Source organism: Sus scrofa, chromosome 14, assembly GCF_054392235.1.
Source record: "Sus scrofa isolate SSC_HxYL_T2T_F1_AM1 chromosome 14, Sscrofa_HxYL_maternal_Yorkshire_Landrace_v2.0, whole genome shotgun sequence".
NCBI lineage: Eukaryota > Metazoa > Chordata > Mammalia > Artiodactyla > Suidae > Sus > Sus scrofa.
Window position 1 is genome coordinate 95090591 of NC_139396.1, and position 16420 is coordinate 95107010.

General features: G+C 55.9%; 1 protein-coding gene across 38 annotated transcripts in view; it reads left to right on the forward strand.

The window, feature by feature from the left end:
• COL13A1 (collagen type XIII alpha 1 chain) overlaps window positions 1-16420 on the forward strand; it is a 164748-nt gene that overhangs the window by 103397 nt on the left and 44931 nt on the right. For 32 of the 38 annotated variants that reach the window (XM_084997159.1, XM_084997161.1, XM_084997163.1 and 29 more), the window contains 4 exons: window positions 693-800; window positions 3100-3126; window positions 3861-3896; window positions 15158-15202. In XM_084997159.1, coding sequence (XP_084853285.1) covers window positions 693-800; window positions 3100-3126; window positions 3861-3896; window positions 15158-15202 — 216 coding nt within the window. Of the gene's footprint in view, window positions 1-692; window positions 801-3099; window positions 3127-3860; window positions 3897-7774; window positions 10071-11577; window positions 15203-16420 lie in introns of those variants that run through there. The other 6 variants (XM_084997167.1, XM_084997173.1, XM_084997190.1 and 3 more) reach the window with 2 other exon arrangements.

The following is a 16420-nucleotide window of genomic DNA, read 5'->3' on the forward strand; positions in this document are numbered from 1 at the left end:
AGCACAGATCACACAAGTGACAGGCGCAGGCTGCACGCACAAAGGACAGGCAGGGTGGAGACGGAGGCACCAGAGAGCCCAGCTGATGGCTGCCCCCGGGAGTGGGGGCCCAAGCAGCAAGGGCTCCAGTTTTTCATCAGAAGTTACCAAGCCAAATTTTTTACATAAAAATCTCTTGCCTAATTGTGTGGTGAGCCAAACAAAATTCCACGGCCTCTGCCCTAAGGATCTCAGTCCATTCTTTGGGCCAGATAATCAAAGGCAGCCAAAAGCAGTGATAGGACACAAGGAACGGCTGTTGCTATTTGATGGCTGGGAGGCCAGGGCACAGAGATGGGGGACTCGCCCCACAGAGGGGGTGCCGAGGCAGGCCCAGGCCACGGGCCATCAGACCAGGCTGGGAGCAGGCCTTCAGACTGGCCGCAGGCATCTCACCTGCCCCTCTACCTCCGCCACCGCAGCAGGGCTGTGCAGCAAGTCCTTCTGGAAGCCCCTCCTCCTGGGGCCTGATGTCTTGGCCTCTCCTCACTGCCACCAGCCCCTGCATGTAGTCACCACTGCAGCATCATCACTCTCACGCCACCGCCACCTCCCCCAGCACCCACGGGGCCTCACTGGGTGCATGGCACGGGGAAGGGAAGTGCTCCGCACCCCAGGCCTCTCTCGCTAACACTTCTTTCCGCGAACCTCAGGGTGAACAGGGCCAGGCTGGCATCCAAGGCCCGCCAGGGCCACCAGGCCCTCCTGGACCAAGTGGACCTCTGGGGCACCCAGGACTGCCAGGGCCCATGGGGCCGCCTGTAAGTACCCCTCCCACCCTCCACTGCCTCCTCTCCTTCAAGATTTGTCCCTAGATTTCTCTGGAAGCTTCCAAACCTTACATACCCAACAGGAGCCTGGGTCTCAGCTGAATAGGCAAGGCCACTGGACATGGCTGGCCCCTGCAGGAGCCGCCCAGCCCTGTCCCATCCACCTGTTGCCCTTTGGTTCTGGGGCCATGTGCTCCTCTCCAGCCATCGCCTTCTGGGAGGAAACCATTAACAGACCTCCCCTCTTCCAGCCTCAGCAGAGAAGAGCTTGGGAAGAAGGTTCCCAGGGCCACTGGGATGATGGCTGCCCCCTAACCCCTGGGCTTAGGAGAACCCGAGTTGGGGGCAGTGGTTTCTATAGGAGGCAGCAAGGGAGCGTCCGGCCCCCTGGCATCTCTAAGGAACACGCCTTTGCTGGTGGATGTGGCTTTCACACTCCTGGGCCGCCTTCCAGCCAGGCTACACATCTGGTTGCCAGGAGGACCCTGCATGGCGCCTGGGGATGGGACCACTTCCAGGAGGGGCCCAGAGAGGCCAACAGGCACCCCTCCGGGCAACACCACACTCAGGCAATAGGGTGTCGTTTGTGTCCAAGCCCTGGCCAAGCTGCAACTCTTTCTCAGCCCAACTTAATGCAAGAAACCACCAAGGCAGCATTTGACAGGCCCCTGAACTTCTTCTTGGGAGAAAATGGGTTCACAGGAGCAAAGACTAACGACAGCAGTCAGTGGAAGGGCGTGGGTTAAAGACACGGTCTGTTTGATAATGTTTTTTCTATGTGGCTTTAAAAACAACAACAAAAAAGGTGTTTTTGTCTCTTATGACAAAAGCATCATATGTTCATTGTGAAAAAAACTGGAACATAGACAAAGCATTAATTGCCTGCTTTCCCATATCCAGAGTTCCCCATCATTTACCTTCTGGAGACTTCTTTCCATTTTTCTCCTTAGGCTTATCTGCACATCAGCATTTTCAGGTTGGTGATGTTCTGAAGAATAGATCAGTCTGTATCCTGTTATTCTTTTTTACTTTATGTCATAAACCGTGCCCTTTCCTATGTCAGGGTTCTCATGATGTGGGTTTTAGGACAGCTGGGTCTATTAACAAGGCAGTTCATGAATTCCTGTCTGTCATAGACATCCTTCACCATAAATGTCTGTGCCCTTCTCTGAGGCTCTCACAGCCATAGATTCCCAAAGGTGGAACTGTGGGGTCGGGGTGCCCCTGCCAAATAGTCTTGGAGGAGAACGGCCACATTCCTGGTCATTCAGCTTCACATCTGGGCCCTCAGCTGCCCCCGCTGCCAAGGCCGAGGTTCAGTGCAGGGTCCCCTTAGGTTGGGTGACGGCTCTGGCCAACCAGGGCAGCTGGCTTGGCTGGAAAGGGGTACAGCAGAGTGAAAACCTAACTTGCTAGGAGCCAGCTCTCCAGCTCAGCCTGATCCCCATAGCAGATTTTAAATATTTCCATGGCTTCTCCCCAGAACCCCAGGGAAGGAAGTTAATCTCACTCCCATGGGTGTCTAGATGGAAAAATGGAAAACTTGAAGGGAAGTGAAAGGAGGGAATGGAACCAAACCAATCAAGCTGAGAAAACCAAGAAAAGTGTTCAAAATTCCCTCCTTCACCGACAGGCCCCCTCTAAACACACTGGGCTCCTGATCACTGAACCCCAGCCAGGTGGTTTTCTTTGTTAGGTTGTTTATAAAAAACAAAACTAGAAAGCATGTTTTCAAACCAGCTGAAACAGGCCAGAATTGGGCATCGTGTTTTTCTCCAGCCCATGTTTTGTGGTCTCAGACTCACGCTGGGCCACGCTGGAGCCTGCCTTCTCTTGCCTCTCCCTGGGTTCCCGCAGAGCCCATGCCACATCCCCACTGGCTGAGGGCACCCCGCAGGCTGGCAGGGCCAAAGGCGAACCCCAGGCTTTGCCAGGCAAGGTTGGCGTTCCAGGGAGCGGTTCCAGTTAGGAGGTGGGTGGGTGGGGATTTGGACCAAACCACACTGTCAATTGCACATGATGCCACTGACCTATTTTCCAGCAGGCAAGCGCAGCAGAGATGCCCACGACACCCACGTGGCTCCAAAGAGGGACATGGGCCTGTTGTCCCCATGTGCTCTCTGCAGGTTTCAGATACCTTTCCAGGACCCTCTAGATCAATCTCTAGCAGGTCCAGAGCCCATTGAAGTCTGACCACTACTCTGCTCCCAGCCTCCACTGTAGGCATAACCAGTCCTCACTGTTTGCCAGTGGGATCCATCTCCACTCACCTTCTTTCTTGCTTCTGCAGGGCTTACCTGGGCCTCCTGGACCAAAGGTGAGGGCCCTTCAGGGTGGTGTATCAAATGGGTGGAAGACTCTGTAGGAGGGAGGGGCAGGCAGCACTGAAGGTACCGAGTGAGGAGCCAAGAGGGATCTCAGCTGAGAGATGGGTCCTGAGGGCTCATTCCCAAAATGCCACCTGGGAATGGACTGGGTCCTGCAAGGATTGCGCTTTTGTGGGCTCAAGGGTGTAGAAGCTGCAGCCGCAACACCACCCTCCAGAGAGCTTACGGTCTAACTGGGGACTCAAAGTTGGTGCCCAGGGCGCTGTCACGACCTCCCAATAAAAATGTTTCATAAAGGGGCCAGTACTGGAAAGGGCCTTCAGAGTCATTTGGTCTCTTTCAAAGCCTTACCTGGAAGCCCAAGATGTAAATCAGACTCTCCCTTTGAAGTTGGGTCCCTGCAGCGCTAGGGATGGGAAGCCGGAAAGTACTGATCCCAGTCAAATATTTTACAAAAGCAGAAGCCCGAGCCCTGGGGGAATGTGCCTTGTCCAGGGGCCTCAAAGAATCGGGGGTAGAACCAAAACTGACACTCAAGTGTCCTCCCTCTCCATCTGCCTCTGCAAGGCTGGACATCCTTCTAAAGAGATGGACAGTCTGTTATTGTCCCAGGAATGGCTGGAGGTGGAGGTCAAAGGGTTGGAATCATTGGGAGGAAGAGGAATGGTGATGTGAGGGCGTGGCGAGAAAACCACCGCCAATGGTCTTCTTCTCATTCCTCCAGGGAGACCCGGGGATCCAGGGCTACCACGGCCGGAAGGTAAGAAGGGGCACGGGGTGGACCCCACCCCCCAGTGACAACCCAAGGCAGGCTGTACCATCATGTGCTCAGGGTCTGGACTCAGTCGTCCAGCACCCTTTTGCACACACACCCAGTGGGAGCCTCAAAACTCTTTTTGAAGTGGACTCAACAGGGTTTCCTGTCTCCACCTGAGGGACGAGGAGAGTCAGAGCAGAATGGGTCTTGGGCAAATCAGTGGCCCCGCTGGACCTCAGATCAGGGGTGTGACCCCCACCAGGCCAGGTTCTCACCAGTCCCCTGAGAGCCTGGTAAGGTGGAGCCAGGGAGAGCTCCATGCTGAGCATGGCGGGGAATGTGGAGGGGTCCAGCCCTGCTCTCTGGCAGCCCACAGGCCAGAGAGACAGGATTCCTGCACAGGTAGCCTTGGCAAAGGCAGACTGTGCTAAATGCCACCATTGCCAAGTGCTGGGTCGATATGGAAAGTGGATGCAGAGAGATTAATTCTAGCTTGGGAGGAGTGTGGGAAGTCTTCTGGGAGAGGACAACCTCTGAGCTCAATCCTGGTGAATAAGTAAGTGTATCAGTCATCTGTTGCCGTGTAACAAACCTTCTCTAACTTACTGTCTTGAAAGGATTAATTCTTTCGCATGATTGTGGGTTGATCATCTGGGAGTTCTGCTGCCCCCTTTGAGCTCACTCGTGCAGTCACCTGAGATGATAGGTGGGAAGGCTCGGGGGACAGGCTGGCCTCATCCCCATGCCCGGAGTTGGAGCTGGCTATGGACTGGGTACCTCTGTTCTCCTCCATGTGGCCTCTCAGCCCCTGGTGGCAGGTTTCCTCACAGTGTGGCAAGCCCAGGGCAGCTTTCAAAATGGGCAAGTCCCAGTGCGCAAGTGCTTGTCAAAAACATCCCTTGGGGTTTCCCATTGTGGCTCAGCAGAAATGAAGCCAACTAGGATCCATGAGGATGCGGGTTTGATCCCTGGCCTCACTCAGTGGGTTAAGGATCCGGTGTGACCATGAGCTGTGGTGTAGGTTGCAGGTGTGACTCAGATCCCGAGTTGCTGTGGCTGTAGTGTAGGCTGACAGCTGCAGCTCCTACTTGACCCCTAGCCTGGGAACTTCCATATGCCATGGTGCAGCCCTGAAAGCAAACAAACAATCAATCCCTTGCATCACATTTTCTGAAGTCCTATTGATCAAAGCAAGTCACATGGCCAAAGTTCGCACGTCAGTGGAGTGGAGACACTTCAGCCTCTATTTCCTCATCTGGGAGGGTAGCAAAGCCTTTGTGGCCATTTTTAATCCACCATTGTGGTCCTTCAGCCAGTACCTTTCAAAGGGAATGACATTTTTGACAAGGAAACAATTTGAGCAAAGGCCTAGAAGTGGTCATTATGGTAGCTATAATATAAAAATAATTTAATAATAGTTGGCACTTTAATAATAGTTCCAGGCTGTCCTTCATCATGACCTACATCATATCTAATCCTAAGACACCCCCCCACACCCCGAGGAGGCTGGAATGATTCTTTTCCTATTTAACAGATGGGGAAACTGAGCCTGCTCGAAATCTCATGGCCCGTAAATGGCAGAGTAGGAACCCAAGTCCAGGTCTGAATCCTTCCCATGGGGCACCTGCCATAAGGAGCCCATCCCGGCCTGGAGGCCTTGGCTGGGAGGCTCTGGAACCTTCCAGGAGAAGAAGAGAGGCAGGAAGGAAAGGCAGGACAAGAAGGGGAAGGGATTCTGGAAAAGGAAGGCTTTCTCTGGAGAAGCACATTCCCCATGCTCTATAATCACGCGGCTGCTGTCACCGCATTGTTTTATGGGTGCTTGGGGCAGAGGGGGTTGGGGAACAGCAAGACCCAGGAGGGCTTTCATTAGTTCTGCATAAACCGTGAAGTTTGTACCATGTCAGGAAGTGGGAATTACAGCCCCCGCGGTTGTCTCCATCCACTCACGCAGATTCACAGAATTTACTGCCTCCTGGTGCAGCACAGGGTCGGCTTTCCCATTAGCAGCCAGACCACCTCTTTCAAGCTGGGAAGAAACTGTGGGGGGTGGGGGCAGAGTTCCCCCCTCCACCCCTGGGGTCCTGGGGATGCCTGTAGCTGGCATCCATACCGTGGCGGTCATCTGCACCCTCCTGCCAACTGGAAGTCTGGTTCATCCAGGCAGGAGGTTGGGGGTCTGTTGCCCCGAGGATGGAGAGGCATCAGCTTGGGGCTGGGTGTCAAGACGATAGAGGGCTTGGTTCCGCGAGGGTGGCAGGTCTGGGCTCAGGCGGTGGGAGGAATCACCTGCTCTGGCTGCATTGCATTTGCAGAGATAACCAGTGTGGTCTTGCTGACGGAGGGGCAGCTCCTGACCCCTGGAAAGCCTGCTCTGCAGGAGGAAGTTCAAGCAAGGAAGGGAGAATGAACTTCTTTTGCCTGACTAAGAGTAGAGCAAGGGCTGATGGGTACCTTGAGAAGGAGGGAGCGGCCCGTCCCCAGAGGTATTTAAGGAGAGGTTGGATAACTATCAGTCTGGGGTGTCTTAAGAGAAGCTTCTGTATCAGCTGGAAGCCTGCATTACAGTCCCTTCAGCTCAGGGAAGCTACAGCTTCCTGAGGACAGAGTGGGCTCTACCCCTCCTAGAGAGGAGCAGCCCCACCCTGGCTTCATGAGTCTGTCTCCTCGAGCCCTTGTCCAGGCCCTTCTTCATCCACATCCGGGGCTTGTCAGAAGCATCACCCACCGAGAGGGCCCTTCTCCCTCGTGCTCAGCTCATGCTCCCCGCCCTTCCTTTCTCTATGGGACCACCCCCTGCCCTTCCGCAACGACCACTTCTCCTGGAATCCAGACATGCTGTGATGCTGCCAGCCCACTGCTTCTCTGGGTTTCTGGAAGGGGTTGCTGCCTCCTCTTCCCCCAGCCTGTCCTTGAGTCACTTCAGCAGGCGGTCTTAGAGCCACTAGACAGTCTCAGCATCCTGTCTCTGTGCTGGCCCTCACTCTGCTGGGACCCTTGTCCTGTTGTCACTGAAGCCACAACCTACTAGTCCATCAGAGACAGAGGGCATGCACTGGGACTGATGGTGAATTGCAAAGTCAGACCCCAAGAACATAGAGGTCATTCCTCAAGGTCAAATGACACCTAGGAGGCTACGGACGCCCATCCTAGTGCCCAAGCCCTTTTGAATAGTGGGCGTGTTGACCCTGGTGATCACCGTGTCCAGGCAGAAGTTTGCCTCCTGTCAGAAATCTGAGATGAAGGAGTTCCTGTCGTGGCGCAGTGGTTAATGAATCCAACTAGGAACCATGAGGTTGCGGGTTGGATCCCTGGCCTTGCTCAGTGGGTTAAGGATCTGGCGTTGCCATGAGCTGTGGTGTAGGTTGCAGACGCGGCTCGGATCCCGAGGTGCTGTGGCTCTGGTGTAGGCTGGCGGCTACAGCTTCAATTAGACCCCTAGCCTGGGAACCTCCATATGCTTCAGAAGTGGCCCTAGAAAAGGCAAAAAGACAAAAAAGAGAAAAAGAAATCTGAGATGAAGACTCTGGTGCCCAAGGACAAGGGCAGCCAGACTTCACATCTCTGGCTTAGCCCAAGTCCATTCACTCCCTCTCTCACTCATCCTCATCATGGCCCAGTACTTTGAGCTCATTATCCCCACTGTACTGATGAGAAGCTCAGAGAGGTTAATACTCCGCCCAAGGTTGCACAGCTGGTGAACAGTCATGCTGGGATTGGAAGCTAGGTCTCATGGGTCCGACCCCAGAAGCCAGTCGTCTGGTCCCGGTGCAGAAATGAATGACTGCTCCAGGGGTTTCACCCCGGCTAAGCTGACTGTGCCCAGACCACCCTCCCCATGGTTTCTCTGGAATGCAGTGGGTTAGCCCCATGCTCCTTTTTTTTTTTTTTTTTTTTTTTTCTTTTGGTCTCCTTTTCTCTCCCCTCCCCTCTTCTCTCTGCCTGGAACGTGGTCTGGGGAGGAGGCACCAACCTGAAGGGCAGCATGATGGGGATGCTGAGGAGATGAGTTCGTTCCTGCCCACTGCCATCCCCACCCCCAGGAGTGCCAGTGAGTGGGGACCAAGGCCACAGGATGTCCCTTGTATTCAGGATGTGAGGGGACCCGCAGGGTAACTGATGGACTCTCCACATCTGCTTCCATTGCTCCGTCTCAGCTGCTCACACACAGGCCGGGAGGCCTTTCTTTTAATAACAAGTGGCATTTAACTCTCAGCAAACTTGCCCTGGGGAAGTTTGCTAATGACTAGCTCCACCCACCCTCACCACCCCACAGCTGTGCCAGCCTGGCATCCCCTCAAAGGCCAATCAGGCCAGCCTCTCCACCAGCTCCCTGAGATCACAGCCCAGGGTGGCCAGCAGGCCCTGTGCTGCCCCAACCCTGCTGCTTAGACTGAGTATTGTTGTGCGCCCATGTGGTACCCGTTTGGTCCAAATTTATGACACCAGTCGACTTTAAGTATGTTGCAAGATGCAATATTTAATGTTTAAAACATTACAACCTTGGCTCCCTTTCAAGAGGATAGACGAGTGTGCTGTCAGAGTGTGTGGATCACAAAACCTGGGGAGAGCTTATCTCTAAGCCCATCGGAACCGATGCTCCCATCTTGGCAGTTGGGGGGGTGCGTTTGATGCATGTTGCGGTCCAGGTGCTGAGCCTTGGGGTTTGCATAAAGAACCAGAGCTGAGCACCCATTCCCCTCCTGTGGGCTGCGGGCCATGCATTTTCAGACCAACGAAGGCGGGCTGCGAAAACCTCATGCCAGCTGGGCTTGTAATTGCAGTTGCTCCCCCTGCAGGCCAGGAGGCTCCCCAGAAACAGGGGCTCTGGGCAAGGAGATGTGATGGGCATGGGAGTGGGGGTGTGAGGACCAGAAGCTCATCCACCCGGCCCACCTTGGCCCTGGTTCTCCACCTCCTGACCCCTCCTCCATCCCTGTACAAAGGAGGATCGTATCCCAGTCAGAGCAAGGCCTCGTGTGTGTGGACACACTTCTGTAGAATGATAACTGGTGTGACTATATCTACCTTAGGGGGCCTCTTCACACCAGGCCATACAGGTGTGCTTTGCTCGCATCATCTCTTTGGATCCTGTAACCGCCCAGGGAGGCTTATAGACGGGCATTTACAGATGAGCAAACCGAGTTCACAGAGGTGCATCCCCAAAGGGCCACAGCTATGAAGCAGTGGAGCCGGGTCTGTCTGGTCCCAAAGCCTTGTTCTGAATGACTTTATTGCCTGGGTCCCGGGAGCCTGGGGGAGCCATGATTTCCCGTAGCTTCCCCCTTCTCCGCCACTAGAAGGAAAGGAGGAGGGAGCTGGGCTGGATCCGGGCCCTCCTCTGAGTCTTCCAGGCTGTCTAAGAGCAGGACCTGAAGCATCTAAGGCAGAGAACTGGGAGCAAATAGTGCATTTTAGTCAAGAACCAATGAAAGGGGGTGCTTTGCCTGTTGGCACTGATTCCCCCCAGGGAGTAGGCATGGTCCCAGGACCTCCAATAAAGCCCGGAGAAGGCAGCTGTCTGCCCTCCAGCGCAGCAAGGAAACCTCTTGAAACCTCCCTGCACCCCCAGCTGTGCCCCGCTCACGCTCACGTGCAGCATAGCACTCGCTCCATGCAGGTGGAAGTTGCAAACCCAGGAGCCTTCTGCAGCAGCGGGACTGCACTTTCTTTCAGGCCATGAATTCCCAGCAGGGGGCATCCAGACCATTTCAATTAATGCAGATCAGGGAGCTGAGACAGGAGCCCCGGATCTGAGGCCTCCTGGGAGCTGATGTGCCCCCCTGCTCTGCCGGTCTCCAGCCCCCAGCCCGTGCTCTCTGGGTCCACAGATTAATTAGAGCTGACTTTTCTTTTTGGAACTAACTACAAAATCAACCGATCTCAAATCGAGATTACAAGCCAGCCGCCCTTCCAAAGCCCTGGCCTTCCATGGGGCGCCTGACCCGGTAATTCCCCGGATCACTTCCTGCCGGCCCTAATTACCGGAGGACCTGGCGTTTCCGTGGCCCTGGCCTCTCCAGCCTGGAGCTGGCGCAGGCCAAGAAGAGGGAGTAAGCTGCCTCTCTCCCGGAAGAGAGTCCTGGGAACTTTTCAGGCAGAGAAAGACATTAGCCCTCCTCACCCCACCCAGCCTGCCCAGCCCAGGAAAGGGCCTGGTCCAGACTTATGGCCGGAGTCACCTGCTGGCCTCCCTGCAGCCCTCCACTCTCCACACTTCTCCCCTGCAGAGAACAAAGAGTCTGTGTTCTCAGGCCCAGGGCCCTCCCCGGCTAGAGCTGGGGCTGCAGGGGGAGCCTCATGTCAGGGAGGTCTCTTCGTCTCCCTGTCTCCCCGTGCTTCTGGGGCCTGACCTTTGCTCAGCTGGGGAGCTGACCTGGAAGCCCCCCACTTCCTTCGTGATTAGTCTTCTTGCTAAGACCCAGCCCCACTTATTCAGCAAATAGTAAATCATCCATTAAAAGAACGAAGCACAGGAGCTCCCTGGTGGCTTTGTGGGTTAAGGACCTGGCATTGACACTGCAGCAGCTCTGCTACAGTTGTGGTATGGGTTCACTCCCTGGCCTGGGAATTATGCATGCTGGGCACAGACAGAAAGAGAGAGTGAGAGAACAAAGCATGACTGGTTTATACTCCAAAGAGCTCACTTCCATCCTGTCATCCTGGGAAAGATGGGTGTTCCCACCTGGAAGCAGGACCGGAATAGAGGACAGGGGCTGCTGGAGTCAGTGGCATCATCATAGTGGGGGCTGGGACGGCCTTCAAGGTCATTCAGGGCAGCCCCCTCTCTTCCCACCTGTGCTCACCCAGCACTTTCTTAGCTGCAAAGACTGGAATCCACTTCTTCCAGGCCAGCCAGCCATCAGGAGGTGTCAGGTCTTAGCACCAAGGTTAAAGAGCCAGCCTCCTGGAGTTCCCATCATGGCGCAGTGGAAATAAATCTCACTAGCATCCATGAGGGTGCAGGTTTGATCCCTGGCCTCATTCAGTGGGTTAAGGATCTGGCATAGCCACGAGCAGACGCAGCTCGGATCCTGCTTGACCGTGGCATAGGCTGGCGGCTACAGCTCTAGTTCGACCCCCAGCCTGGGAACCTCCATGTGCCGTGGGTATGGCCCTGAAAAAAAAAAAAAAAAAATGAAGAGGCAGCCTCCTGGTGGTGGGCCAGGCAGCCTGGGAGTCACAGGCCTGGTTCCACAGTGGCTGCCACCATCCGCATTCTGTGCACCTGGGGCAAGACTGTAATGCTCACTCAGAGCCCCACTTCCCCAGCTCAGGATGGCCCAGATCGGGTGGCTGAGAGCCCCCTGGGGGAGTCTCCAGAGTGCCCGCTGGGAAGGCAAGGGAAGGCAGAGGTAGGGGAGATAAATTGGGGCCCTCAGGCTTTGGCAAACTTCCTAGTTGGTGCTCCCTCCCCAACTAAGACATTAGTGAGTTAGTGTCTAAATTCAGTGCAATTCTGCACTTAAGCCCTTTAAAAGGGAAAAAAAAAAATGTTTTTTGTCTTTTTAGGGCCACACCCACAGCATGTGGAGGTTCCCAGGCTAGGGATCTAATCAGAACTGTTGCCACCGGCCAACACCACAGCCACCACAGCCACAGCAACGCCAGATCTGAGCCACATCTGCGACCTACACCACACCTCATGGCAACGCTGGATCCTTAACCCACTGAACGAGGCCAGGGATCGAACCCGCAACCTCATGGTTCCTAGGCAGATTCGTTTCTGCTACGCCACAACGGGAACTCCTAAATGGGAAAATTTTTAAGGAAGAGAATGGGAAAGAAGGAGCCTCTAGATGTTCCCTTGCAAAGACATGTCACAAGGCAAAGCGCTAGTCATCGTCCCTGTAATGATGGCGCCAGCAACACCTCCCACCCCCGCAAACTCGCGTCCTTGCCCACAGCCACCCTGGAGTCCTTGATAATGACTCTGACTCTTTCACCTCTCCCGCTGTCCAGAGTCAATGCCTTCTGGTGCAGGATGAGCCCGGTCTCCGGTTCAGAGGTCAGGCTGGGGCGAGTCCATGGAGACAAGCCCTGGAGAAGGAGACTGATGAGAGTGGAATGAGCCTGAGGGGGTGGGGTCAGCCAGGGGCACCCCTGCTTCCTGCCCAGGAGAGGGGTGGGGGTGAGGGAGGCCCTGAGATGAGGATCAACGGATTCTGGGTCACTTGCAGAATGAAGAGATTTGACCCAGAGGGGAGGCAGGAGTCAGAGGTCAGCCACCCTAACAAGGAGGGCTGCCTCCTTAGAGGCTCCAAGGGGCCCAGATTTCCCTGGAGTGTGGGGTTGTGTCTTTACATACAAACCAGCGGGGCTGAAGGCAAACCTCGATCAGCCCGGAAACCTTCACTCCTGAGGTGCTGCTCTGCACAGCTCAAGTGGAAGTTACGGACAGAAGCCCAGAGATGGGGTGGGGGGCACACCCCAGCCTCCTCCCCTGCGGAAGCATCACAGGCTGTCCTTTGGAACAGGAAGAGAAGAGACAAATGGAGCTGCAGTGTTACCCAGTGCTAACCCTCCCTCCCTGATGGAGCCTTGCCCTGGAGCTGCCAACACACCCAGTTGTCTCCTCCTCAGCTCTGGGCTCTCCCTCCTCAGGGCCTCTCAGGAGCAGGGGTTGGGTAGGCATCCAGTCTAATCTCACTTTGCAGATGAGGGGAAGTGGCTAATCCGGGGTCACACAGCCTTTCCTCCCTCAGGGGAGGCCGGAAGGCGAGGGCAGACCTGCGGGCAAACGGAGGGGAAGATGGGAAGTGGGAGAAGGACAAGCGGAAGATCCCCAAATAGTTCAGGGAAGCCCACGCTGATCTCCCACCTGTACCCCCACTCCAGGGGACTCTGGCGTCCTTGAAACTGAGTCAGCCCAGTTGGGTTGTTAAGAATGTTAGCAGGGGACCTGGTCCTCCCAAGGAAAGAGTGGCAGCGTCCTCAACGGGGACTCCTAAGAGTGCCCTTAGAGCCAGAATTGCCTGATGAGGTCCTTTGGCTCCCTCTGGTGGCCATATAGCAGAACTGCATGCACAGACCAGCCCAGATAGGCTCTTTTTCCCTGATGCCTGTAGTTAAAGATTCAGCCCTGAGCTGAGCACTGACCCTTCACTCCTATAGAGCACCGGCCTGAGGGCCCTCCAGAAAAGAGGGCTTTGCCCTGTGTTCAGCCTGCAGAGGGCGTTTAATGGAAGCAGTGGACCACGAGCCATCTGATGCTTAGGGTTGGCCGAGAGGAATGGGTACCCGCATTTTGGAAGATGAAAGACCTGTGTCCACATCCCTGCCCTGCATGACCTTGGGAGTCACACCTGGCCTTCCTGAGCCCCAGTTTGCTCACCTGTGATCATGAATAACACCTACTCTTACATGGATTGAAGGGGAGTCTCAGAGATGGAATAGAGGAAGGCCATCAAGTCTTAACCCGGGACCAGACACACAACAGGCAGAGTAAAGGGCTGTCCCTTTCTCTGCTTTTCCTCACAAGAGGGATTTCCCAGAATTCAGTGGCTGGGGCAGACCTGGGGCATCAGCTTGTCTTTTATGGTCATGTCTGAGCCCAGTTCCACCACCCCTGCCGGTGGCTCAAGGATCCTGATGGAGTCGGGATGAGGGAGATCCCCTGCGTTGGGAGCTAAAGTTTCTGGGCCTTTTGCAGAATTTGGAGTCTTGGCCTAAAGAGGACAGAGGTGACACCATCCCCAGCAGATGTGAATGTGGGCATTGCAGGTTACAGATGCACAGTGCTCCCGCCTGTACTGAGGACCCAGCACCAGGTTCGGGGCAGAGCAAAAGGCTTCATAGAGGAGGTGGTGTTTGACCAGGACTCCAGCGATAAATAGGATTTTGAGATAAGGAAATAGCAGAAAGGCACAGAATAGTGACAGTGGCTGGTGTTTTCAGAGAAACCAAGAGTAGGTGCTGGGATGTCAGGCGATGCGCTGGGGAGGGGCGGAGCTGGGATGCTGTATTCAAGAGCCCAGCCCCTCCTCCACAGTACACGCCGGGCAGTGGCAGTCTCAAAGTAGAGGAGTGTTACTGTCTGGTCTGTCGTACGAGGGAGCTTATCTGAATGCCTGTGTGGAGACCCCATCATGGAAGGCAGAGCTCCGGCCTCAGCGAGGAGGAGGGTGGATCAGGGCTTCCTGTAAGGTGTCAGGGAAGAGACCAGGACAGCTGCAAAGATGGAGGCCAGGGTGGCGCCAGGCTCCCCCTCTGCCTGTGGGACGTGCAGCATGGCCTGCAGGCCACAGGGTCTGGGCTGCTACCAGCTGTGCTACGTAGCACCTTGGACCCTGGCTGGATCTTCATATTGGGACATCTTTTGGGGTTCAACTTATGGAGACAAGAGCTTCCTGCTTCCTCCCCTGCACGCCACCCCCCCCCCCAATGACACTGCAGGCTAGTCTTGACTCACTCTCGGCCCCCATTTGTCACTGGCTGTCCTCTCCTCCTGTGTGTCCTTCCCAGGAGGGAAAAGGACACTCCCCATCCTTCCTGAGCTCACTCCTCCCCTGAGATTCATTCAGCATTTTCACTGGGAAGTAGAGGTTACAGGAAAAGGTTACTGCCGACATAGTAGAGCAAACCCCAGGCGTGATATCCTGGACAAGCGAGCTGGTGCCTCTGGATGGGCAGGGTCAAGAATGTGGTGCAGAGAAACGGGTGGGCTTGGGGTGGGGGATGGTAGCACCCTGCCTCCCTCCACAGTCCCCCCATCACCCAAAGCATAGAGGACCCTCTGCCATAGAATGTCAGGCGATGCCCACATGTCCTTTGGAAGAGTTAGACCCAAGGGACCTGGGAGGAAAAGGACCCCAGATGGAGAGGAGAGGCCAGAGCCCAGTCGGGCTCAGCCAGCAGCACCATCCACGTGAACTTGCTGCAGTAAAAGCAGGGCAGAAGCCCTAGCAAGAAGGGAGGGCGGCTGTGCAGGAGGTAAGGGGACAGTGGGACCTCCCTTGGGCCCTGGCCTGGTGGCGAAGCTTGAGCAAGTCTCCCTCCCCCTCCCCGGCCTCAGGCTCCACTGGTGGCCTCTCTCTGGGACCCTTCCCCACCCAGCGATCTGTGACTCGGGCCCTTGTGCTGGTTCACATGGCCGAGGGGTATGGCCCACGGTGGCTGCCAGCGATGGCCGGTCCTCAAAGCCCATCATGGGCTGAACAGTCATCGCAAGATTCCAGAGCACCCACTCTCGCTGCCGTCCTTGCAGAAGCCTTGGGCCCTGGGTCTAGTCGTCTTCTCATCTCTCCTCTTGCTTCTTCCCTCAGGGAGAGCGGGGCATGCCGGGGATGCCAGGCAAACAAGGAGCCAAGGTACGCCACACCCCAGGGGCTCCCCTGCCCCAGCCCTCTTTCCCAGCACCTCCTCCTCCCCACATCCCCTCCCGCTGTAAAGATCTGTAAAGACAGAGGCGGGAGCTCCCGTGGCTCAGTGGAAATGAATCTGATAGTATCCATGAGGACACAGGTTCAAGCCCTGGCCTCGCTCAGTGGGTTAAGGATCTGGCCTTGCCGTGAGCTGTGGCCCCACGTTGCTGTGGCTGTGGTGTAGGCCAGCGGCGGCGACAGCTCTGACAGCTCTGATTCGACCCCTAGCCTGGGAACTTCCATAAGCCGTGGGTGTGGCCCTAAAAAGACAAAAGAGAAAAAAAAGACAGAGACATCCCCCTTCCCTGGCGCCCTCCCCTTGCTGTCCTTGCCTGGCTGTCCTTATAGGCAGGGGCGCTCCTATTCATGAGCCATCGCTGGCCATTGCACAAAGTGAGGCTTCCTCCTAGGCATCTGTGGGTCCTAAAAAGCCTCTCAGGTCCCTCCAGCTCTGGCTATGGTCCTGAGACCCACTTGAGAGTCAGGACTCCCTAAAAATCACCTTCCTTTGGGATTTACTAAATGCTATGCTTGGCAGCCTGTTACCTCAAAGCCAGTGGTCTTGGGCTGATGGGGAAATGGGGGTCACTCCCAGCCATCCCCCAGGCCACCCGGGCTTAGGGCCAGAGAGAGCCCTTGAGGAGAGTCCCACGTGCAGACAGGGGGTTGACCATACCTGGTGAAACAGCCCTCTGCTAGTCTCCCCTTCCCCATGGCTCTCTCCTCTGCCCCCTTCCCTCCATCTCCTCCTTTCCCATCCCAAGGAGCCCTCCCCACCGTTCCACCCAGGGACACCCCTGCCATGGCGCCCCCTGAGTCCCCTGGGAGGGAGGGGCCAAGCAGGCGGGTGGGAAGCCTGGGAGCCCAGCCGAACTGCACAGCCTCTTCTTCGGCCCCACTCTCCTCCAAGCTCAGCAGCCCCTGCCCTCTGGGCCTGGGTGGCAGGCAGAAACCTTCACATCTCGCATCTCCCCAAGACGAGGCTGGGATGCTGACCACCTCCTTCCTGCTTCTCCCCATTGAGAAAGCCCCGCGCCTTTTCTTCTTTCTGCCAGGGGGCTTCTGGAGTCGCTGTGGCTGGGATGAAGGTCGGTGGACCCATAACTCAGCACCTGAGGGACAGGATGGGAGGGATGGAGAGGGGAGAGGTTGGGGTCTCAGGGA